Raw genomic sequence first — 9,713 nt, forward strand, 5'->3', positions numbered from 1 at the left:
ACCAGCCCCCTGGTCCCACGATGCCTCAAATGTATCATAGTGCCCCTGTGAAAATTAGGGGAAAACAAATGTAAAAGGTGATGAAGGCCAACTTCACACCCTTCCAACTCCGCGTACTTCGTCAGTACCAAAAATATCTTGTACGTGTACGAAAATAGTTGCGCCGGGCAGACCTCATAAAACCGACAGAATTCTTCCGCTAACGGAAGAAGAGGGAGGGAATGGCTAATCACAAAGGAGTATATGTAAAAAGCACAATATCTCGGTCTATGGACATCCACGAAGTCCCTCCCAGCCGGAACCATCTCGACATGGGAGGGAATGTTATACGTAGATCGAAGGTCATCTATGTGAGCCTGCTCAGTCTCAGAAACCACCGGAGCAGGAGAAGGGACGGGTTCTTTAAGAAAATCATTCCGAAACATAGGGTTTCTCGGTAGTATCTCCTCCACGATGGGAAGGTTGTCCCCTTCCTCTACTGCCATATCCTCACCACCAGAAGGAGGTGCCATGGATAGCGGGGTGGCGTTGAAAATCTCTTCGTGTGACCGATGTGTTCTAGGCATCTCGATGGCATAAGGTGTGTTGATAAAACACAGAATAAAGAATGATGAACGGAAGAGATGAGAAGAAAAATCACGAAAATAGAGCTGAAGATACGAGAAGAGATGGCCAAAGAAGACAATACATACACTAGAGAGGAAATGACCAAAAGTTCTTGAAAAAAACAAACCTTCACCTATTTATAAGGTTGGATGGCACCAGAATCAAAGCGAAAGGCTGCCGGTGGCACCAAAACCAAAGCGACAAGCCAATTGGTCTCTGCCTCAAGAAGACGCGTAATGATAACGCACGTGGGAGTGGCGTCATTTCCCGATAGGCTACACTATCTGGGATGCCGTGGAACGCATCGCTCTTTCGTTATTGATCAAACCGTTACAATCAAATCGCCAAATTTCTCTGCAGGTATGGGTGATGTCTGCTTATCAAGGACGCACAGGGCTGCGACCTCAACAAGCGGAGGGACTAACTGTATGGGTCCAAATTTGGCAACTACGACCATTACCGAGCAGGACGAGGAACGAGGTTATCATGATGCACCGTCTGATGGTCGTCGTGGTGAAAGGCAACGATCAAGGGCGGTCAGTCGATGCATGACATCCACGACAATGTAAACTTAGTGGGAGACAATAAGAATATGCCTTTCGAATATTCTCTATGTTGTACTTTTTAGAGTTTTTTGGGAGACTGTCCCTTACAAACGGGAAGAGTGAGTAAAGAAAAGGGGACGGGAGGAAAAAGACAAAAGAACACTTGTAAAAGAATCATCTGAGAGTGAATACAAAAGCAGTCATGTTCATCCGGGAAGATCCAAAGATTCCCCAATCATCTCATACTTATTCCCCCCCCCCCATGCCGATTGCATCTATTAAGATTGATTGTGCATTTAAGTCTTCACATTTATGAGCATTTATTTGATTCCAATATATTTGTTACATCATTCATCTTGCTTACTCCTTCCATCATTTGATCTAGATTTTATTGTGTGTGACTAAGATTGGCCTCATCATTATCATTAGTTATTTTAATCAAAAAGGTTTTGACATCTTTTGGTCAAACACCCGTGTTAATCAATAATGCACAGAAAAGAGACCGTGATTTATTATACAGAATCTGAAATTTAGCCCCAATAATGTTACAGGGCAGAGCTTTTACATTGAAATATACATAAATATGGTTGTTAAGAGTCAAACAATCGGATAAATACAGACAATCAACCAAGCCCTCCACTTGGAGCAATTGATCACAAACTATAAAACTTGTTCAGACAACAACAATCAGATACAATCAGAAAGATATCAAGCCTTGACCTTTGGGCGCTTCACAATCATCACACTGCAGTGGGCATGGTGAGCACAGTAGTCACTTACACTCCCCAAAACAGTCCTGCAGGAAAATTTGCATTATGAATTATTACCAGGAAAATTCTATCATCAACTCAATTAGGACGGAATCGATACAAAAGATTCATATAGTCGATCACAACTAACTTTTAGATTGAAAGGTAGTTGATTTATTGATTGATTAGTACATGAACTAGCAGGGTGTGTATTTAGATCTTTCATTTTTTTAGGCGAAGATAAATGCTTCACGTACTATATTAGTTTGTTTCCATCCCAAGCCAAACAAGAGACCAAATAAACATGTCATTCTTTCCCTTCCAAGAGGGGTGGATTTACGCTTACCGAAGCGGTGTCGCGCGACATCGCTTCGCCTGAAAATTTTACTAAATATATGTATTTATACTGTACAAAAATAGATAAGTAGGAAAAAATGACATAAATTATGTCTTGGTGTGTTGGTAATATGCTTGATTTTTCTCTAAGAGGTTAAAGGTTCAAACCTCAACTAGAACATTTTTCTTTTGCAAATACTCAGGACCTTTTGTAACTTAAGACTCAACAAAATCAATAGACTAAGGTTATTTCTTGTCTAAAGGTATGATAATCAAAGTTATATTTTAATTTTTTTATAAATTTCGACAGCGCTTACAAAAATTTCTGCGTACGCCCCTGCTTCCAACCCCCCTCTCCCCAAAAAAAAAAAAAAAAACAACAACAACAACAACAAAGAAAACCCCCTTTGTGGTGTAGTTAGATAAAGAGGCAACGACGGGGCATAGATGGGAAAAAGAGAAATGAAATAATATATCTGCAACTAAAGATAGGGCCATCAAATGTGTGGAATAAAGAAAATTTACCTCTTTAGAACACCATAACCATGGCTACCAACAACTAACATAGAGGCATGATGCTTCTCTACAGCGTCACACAAGACATTCCTAGCATCACCTTCCATAACCTCAACAACAACATCGTTTACCTGAAAACAATAAGATTGGTTTAGGGGAAAATGATCACTGATCAGTTGTGAATTTGCAAAATATGCAATCAAAAAGAACCGATAAGATTGGAGATCACTTGATCAGTTCTGAAGATAATTTTGACAACTTATCCAGCTAAAAGATGACATGATCACAACTATTTCTTCTAGAAAAGAAGACGCGGTCCTTAACCAATAATTTCTGTAGTTAGTCCAATAAAACATCCCAACTCTAAATACTACTAGACGACCAAATCAAAAAGTTATAGTATTAAAGTATACTGCGGAAGGAATATTTGCTTGTAAAAAGAAAGAAATTTAAAAAGACCAGCCAGATGCATTGAGCTCCCGCAATGAAGAGCCGGACCACAAGGGTCTATTGTATGTAGTCTTTCCGTGCATTTCTACTAGAGGCTGTTTCCACGGCTCGAACCCGTGACCTCCTGGTGACATGACAACAACTTAACCAGTTACGCCAAGACTTGCCTCCTAAAAAGAAAGAATTTTGAAAGGGAAAAATAGAACAAATATCTGGACTAGCATTCTTTTATGAAAAGAACAAACATTTAAGAAAAGGTCAGGATAACTCCGCTAATCATGAGCACTTTCTTTCAAAGAAGTGAATTCCTGCTCTTAGGAAGCAGATAATTTTATTGTCTATTGATTTCTTCCAATGGTTGGACCTTTCTGTGGCTATGGACTGTTAGCTAGACTAGCAAAGTCAAAACAGCCAAACTCTCAATGGGTACAGAATTGGTTCAAATCTAATTCTGGAGCAAAAGTTATGTAATAAAATAAAAGGATTCTTTATTTTAAAAAGCAAAAGTTGAATACCGATTTAGCAGAACAGATCTGCTTAGCTTTTTCGGCAACCCTAGAAGAAATCTTCCTCAAATCTGCCTCCACATACGGCAATACATCGGCACCTCCTGCAATTAAAACGATCTCATGAATTCATAACTATAGAGCACATAATTCAAATAAACATACATACCAGGACCGGCGAGGCCGATGGCGGAGGTAGCAGTAGGTTTAGCGTGGACGATGAGAAGCTTGAAAGGAGCAGCGAGGGAATTAGATGAAGGGCCAAAGAAGTGATCCAAAGTCCACTCTAATGCATAAAAGCTGTGTTGGCTGTCATCTAGCCCCACCACCATCACCGGTTTCTCTTCCGCCGTCGCCATTCCAATTAATCAATTGACTGAATTTCAAGCTTTTCAAACTTGACAAGGTTTTTATTGGCTGTAAGGGAATTTATTCTAACTGAGTAATTTCAAGCTCTAAGAATGGTGACTCTTTCCAGAGAACAGAAGAAACCTTTTGATCTAATCTGTGTGATTTTTGTCGTCTTACTTATGGTGGCGTACCAGAAAATGGTCACTGGCTATGAATTTTACTCGTACGTACTACTTTACTTGCATTTACGAATTACGAATTACGAAACGTGTTATGTACTGTAGGCATAGCAGCCTCAGCCTCAGCCTCTGCGTACAGTGTCGTGCACAAGGATCTACACTACAAATTTTAATTACGACAGTCTTTTCTAGATTAATACTAATATTCTTGTTTATAGTTAGTGTTCAGCACTTCCTTTCATTTTGTCTGTCATAATTTTGAGGGTCAAACAATAATATATTTTATTAGTAAAGTTACTCCTAATCTATTGCACTTTCTATGTAATTTCTAACTGTTTAAACTTATCTTTAATGTCCAATTTGAGTTAGAAAATGAGAAAGTATTTTGGAATCCGGGCATGTGGGCTCGAGGGTGATTTTAACGACTTTCCGAGCGGAGTTGAGAATCATTGTAAATTGAATTTTTATGAGTATTAGAGTATATTTTCGTTAGTTTACACATTGTTTGGCTAGTTTTAGAGCGTTGGGCATCGGTTTGAGGTATTAGAGTGGCGTTGGAGCCGGTTATAGAACTTCAGAGCGAGGTAAGTCTCCGTTCTAACCTTGTAGACGGATTTAACCCCATAGGTGAACCAAAATTATTATGTGCTTCTATTTGTGGGGGCTACGTACGCATGAGGTGACGAGAGTCTGTACGTAGCTACTAGCTATGCCTATGTCCGGTAGTTTTAGGCTTACATCATGCCTTGTCGATATTGTTATTGATTTATGTTTTCTTGTTTGCCTTGAGAGGGAGCGAGGTTGAGTTTGTTTATTAAATATTTTGAGAAATTGAGGAAAAAATGGGAACTTAAAAGTTTTCATTTGAATTTCGTAGTTTGAAAAGAATTGAGAAATACTATGATAACTTAAGAAATTTATGTGTAACCGCATCGCACGTATGATCCGTGAGCGGGGTAATCCCTTAAATTTATATATTGACTGCATCGCATGTATGATTCACGAGCGGGGTAAATAAATACATCTATGGTTCGCGTCGTTCGACCCTCGGCGGTGCATAGTTTACATTTACATTGGATCGGGCCGAATATCCTTGGTGGAATTCGTATGTGATAATAGAACTGGAAGTCCCTTTTATAATTGGTATAAATTCATTATTTGAGTGATCATATGTTTTAACGGAAGGAAGTGATTTAGGTTCTTAAATATGGTGAAGACTTGTACAGTTATTTCTTGTTCTGAATTTTATTGTTGTATATCATGCTTTATTAGAATTTCATATTTTCATATTATTGGACTAGTAGTAAGTATCGGAGTCGACCTCTCGTCACTACTTCTTTGAGGTTAGACTGGATACTTACTGGGTACACATTGTTTTCGTACTCATACTACACTTGTTGTACATTTTGTTGTACAAGCACAAGTGTGTTTAGTGGCCTTATGGTTGTAGCGGTGTGGTTGATACGGGGACTTAGGTGAGCTGCATCTTATGAGACGATGAGCCAGTAGAGTCTCCTTCAAAGTACTTGTATTATCTTTCCTCCAAATTTTTATTCCGGACAGTTATTGTATTTTATTTTATTTTCTAGCAAATGTTCATGCACTTGTGACACCGGGTTCTGGGATGATTATGGGTCAGTACTGGAATTGGAAAATATTTTTTTATTGTTCTGTAAAGTTCACCTTATACTAGTTAAATTGAAAGAAATTTGTGATTTCGAATATATTAAAATGAGAACTTAATTAACTATTTGGTGTCGGCTTGCCTGACAGTGGTATCCGGCGCCATCACGACCTTTAACGAATTTTAAGTAGTGACAACATGGTATCAGAGCACTATGCTCACTTGGGTCTCACGAGTCATGAGCAAGTCTAGTAGAGTCTTGCGGATCGGTACGGAGACATCTGTGCTTATCTTCGAGAGGCTACAGGACTGCTAGGAGCACTTTCCTTCTTGATTCCTCATCGTGCAATTTGATTCTTTTGAGGCTTATGCCTTTATTTATTCCTATTCAATCTTATGCGACGTGAAGTGCTTGCTATCGATCGGGAATTGAGGAATCATAATGGTACTGCGGATGTTGTGCAGGATGTTTATCCCTGCGTAATTGATTTAGGCTATAGTTGTCGCCTTGGGGAAGGATACTTTGTCATTTCAGCTTAGTAGCTATACTTCTGATAGCTTTAAGACTATGCCTAGGTTGTTATGATGCTCATGAGTTGGTATCGCATAGTATTGATGTGATGGTAGGATGCTTGTCTATGTGTCGGGGCAGTGAATGACCTGAAAGGAGGTTTACTCGGTGCATGATTCAGAGATTCGATATTTTATTTCGGCGGGGGAAAGGCAATCGGACTATGAATTTTCAAGTTAATGGAGTGACGAGACTTGGTATTTTCAAGTGTGGAGGAATTTCCATCTGTGATATGGCATTGTTGTCCTTGTTGAATGTGTGAAGTTCGTTGGTGTTATGGTCTTCTTCAATTTGCCTTTGGAGGCAGGGTATTGTGAACTAGTTTCGAGGAAGCAGCTGTCATAGATCGCGGTATGCGGTGGTTCAAGATTGAATCGGTGTCCCTGGTGTTGAGAGCTCAAGGAAGATGATCTTCGGAGAGGTTTAGAGCTGGTGGCAATCTGTTGGTTCAGGTGCTATAAAATGGATTTTGACTTAAGGCAACAACTGGGCAGCGAAGGATGAGGAAGGACATGAGAGAGGTGTCTTGCGGTGGTTAAACTTCTAGAAGGCCAAGTGTGAGAAGTAGGAGTTGAGTAGTTGCTTAAAGGAGTGAGTGTGACAAAAGTGGGAGAGTGGCAGGGTAGCATATGAGTTTTGTGATATGATGATTACATGCCTTGGGAGGAGGTTAGAGTGATTTGGGATTCATCGTGGACAGTGATTAGGTCTAAGGACTTAATTTGGAATACTGGCTATTATACGGGAGATATTGGATATGTTAGAAAAGAGTTGTTTAATATGAAGAAGGGTACAACATGATTTTGGATTGGAATGTACTGTCGCACCTTTTAGTTGATGTCCACGAGGAGTGAATGGACTCGTATGGCTGGCGAATGAGCCCAAAGAACAAATTATCTAGAAACACATTTTCAAAAGTATAATGGTTTGAATAGTATAGTATTTATTAATAGAAAAAGTTATTTGAAGTTGAGAGGGGAAACATTACGTCTCAGTAATCTAGTGTCTTGCTCGTTTGTAACAAACTAGACAAATCTAGAAGTTTTCTCTTCTTGCCTTGAAAACTGAATTGTCAATGCATAAATTGATAATTTGTACTTTTCAACTCCGGTGGGTATATGAATTATCTGGGGAGGAAGGACTTGCCAACGTGGTATAAGGTGTTATTGTCAACATTATTTGGTTCTAGACAACTCAGGACCCAAAGAATTTCAAATGAAAAAGCAGAACACTTGAATTTGACGTTCAAATTCTTCTTTTGACGATGAAGGATAAGAAAAGAGTGATAGGCACATGAACGACAATTAGAGTTTATGAAGGTTTTTGTTTGCGTATAGTTAGGGGAGGCAAACAGGCTGGTCGGGTCGAGTCAAAAATGGGTAATGAAAAAACGGATAAATTAATCGACCCGATCCATATGTAATATTGATAAAAGATGAGTTAACCGAGGCTTGCTTTTGGAAGAATTCCTAGTCTCCCAGACTTGAGGAACCCCCAATTTGAGGCTTTACAAATATAAAAGTTAAACTCATTAGTTATCTATTTTCTAAATGGATAATATAGTTCTTATCCATATTTGACCCGTTTTTAAAAAAAACTCATTACTCAACCCATTTTTTAGTGGATAATATGAATGATTAACTATTTTTTTTAACTATTTTGCCACCACTAGGTACAGTAAATCAATTCACAAGCAGTGTTTATTTTAGCAAAACAAATATGGTAATGCACAGTGCAAAAGATTTGACAAAAATATATAAATACAATGTTCTGAAGGCTAATTTCTGGATCGATGACAATAGAGGTCAAAACAGGTTCAATATACTGCGCTTTCAGACTTCATCTCGCTCGTCCAAGTATAACTTTACCCAGAAAAACAGTGCTCACATTTGCTTACTGCAACTGTTGTAAAAATTGCGTGGGGTAGCCACTTTTTAAAGTGGTATTTACTTTTTATCCAGCATTTTTAATGCTGAGCAAAATTAGTCATTAGTCTATTAAAATTAATATGAAAAGATAATGTTACCCTTTCTTCTATCTCTTGACCCCGCCTTGGCCCAACACATCTTCGCTTCAGTGTCAAAAATCCTTGCTCTTTGTTCCTTTTCTCCTCCTCGGATCGACCAGGTGAGCTCATCTCACTAGCCAACCCAGTTCCCTCTCTCTCTCTTTCTTGGGGATTAGTGACAGACTATACAATTCAACATCTGACCAAATGAGAGATACTGCACTCTTAAGAAATCTCAAGCTTTTCTATCTGGTTTGCTACTTGATTTGTAGTTTATGTTTTCTTTGGTCTAGAACAGACTCTAAAGTAGAGTCTTAATTAGTAGCAATTAAAAAAAGAAATAAGGTAAACAAGATATCTTAATTAAGAACCAGAAGTTTCCTAAATTTCAAAATGAAAGTTAAGGACAATAGGTCCTGAACTTACAGTTACAAGTTCAAAATTTAAGGACAATAGGGCCTGAAGTCCTGAACTTAGACTAACAAGCTCAAAAGTTAAGGACAATAGGTCTTGAACTTAGGCTAAGAAGCTCAAAAGTTAAGGACAATAGGTCCTCAACTTAGACTAACAAACTCAAAAGTTAAGGACACTTGGTCCTAAACTTACAGTTACAAGCTCAAAACCTAAGAACACTTGGTCCTGAACTTAGATTAACAAGCTCAAAAGTTAAGGACAATAGGTCCTGAACTTAGACTTACAAGCTCAAAAGTTAAGGACAAATAGTCCTTAACTTAGAGTTACAAGCACAGAAATTAAGGATAGGTGATCCTGAACTTTGAGTTTCAAGTTCAAAAGTTAAGGACATATAGTCCTGAACTTAGAGTTGCAAGTTAAAAAGTTAAGGACACTTGGTCCTGAACTTTTATGAGTAGAAGGGTGTTTTCGTCAGGGCAAGTAAAGTTTATTAAAACAATGGCTAAAGACTAAAGACATTTTAAACAGCGGCTTAAAAGTCAATACATGTATTATTAGTGGCTAACGGTGCACTCCCCCCCAAACTGTTTTGTTGGCATCATGTAAGGGGGAGCGGGGAAATTAGCATCCTCTCACCTGACACTTCTTCAGCATTTTCTTTTGTGGTTGTCTTCCTGGTATTTACTTCAACAATTATTTGGCGTAAAATATGACAATAGAATTAACTGCAACAATGCAAAACTAAATGGAGCGACAGGGGCGCTTTACTTCTCGCTGCCATCCCAAAGTGTTATCTTTGTTCCTTCAGTTAGCCCGGCAATTGCATGCTACAGCGGAACAAACTTATCCAAAAAAAAG

At 38.7% G+C, this 9,713-nt stretch overlaps 1 protein-coding gene across 1 annotated transcript; it reads right to left on the reverse strand.

Moving 5' to 3' along the window:
- Nucleotides 1–1,638: 1,638 nt before the first annotated feature.
- On the reverse strand, nucleotides 1,639–4,493 carry LOC104244169 (universal stress protein PHOS34-like). The gene is made up of 4 exons (XM_009799524.2): nucleotides 3,878–4,493; nucleotides 3,718–3,812; nucleotides 2,762–2,883; nucleotides 1,639–1,947 (listed from the first exon to the last, which is right to left on the reverse strand). Exons 1-4 carry the CDS (start codon nucleotides 4,065–4,067, stop codon nucleotides 1,860–1,862), a joined length of 495 nt encoding a protein of 164 aa, XP_009797826.1. The 5' UTR covers nucleotides 4,068–4,493; the 3' UTR covers nucleotides 1,639–1,859.
- Between the last annotated feature and the right edge of the window lie 5,220 nt (nucleotides 4,494–9,713).

Source organism: Nicotiana sylvestris, chromosome 6, assembly GCF_000393655.2.
Source record: "Nicotiana sylvestris chromosome 6, ASM39365v2, whole genome shotgun sequence".
NCBI classification, from domain to species: domain Eukaryota; kingdom Viridiplantae; phylum Streptophyta; class Magnoliopsida; order Solanales; family Solanaceae; genus Nicotiana; species Nicotiana sylvestris.

Excerpts from the sequence above, each read along its gene's own strand:
- LOC104244169 (XM_009799524.2), bottom strand. The coding sequence starts at position 4,067 with ATGGCGACGGCGGAAGAGAAACCGGTGATGGTGGTGGGGCTAGATGAC. Across the intron at positions 2,884-3,717 it reads AGATCTGTTCTGCTAAATCG|GTAAACGATGTTGTTGTTGA; the intron begins GTATTCAACTTT and ends TATTGTTTTCAG. Across the intron at positions 1,948-2,761 it reads GGTTATGGTGTTCTAAAGAG|GACTGTTTTGGGGAGTGTAA; the intron begins GTAAATTTTCTT and ends ATTTTCCTGCAG.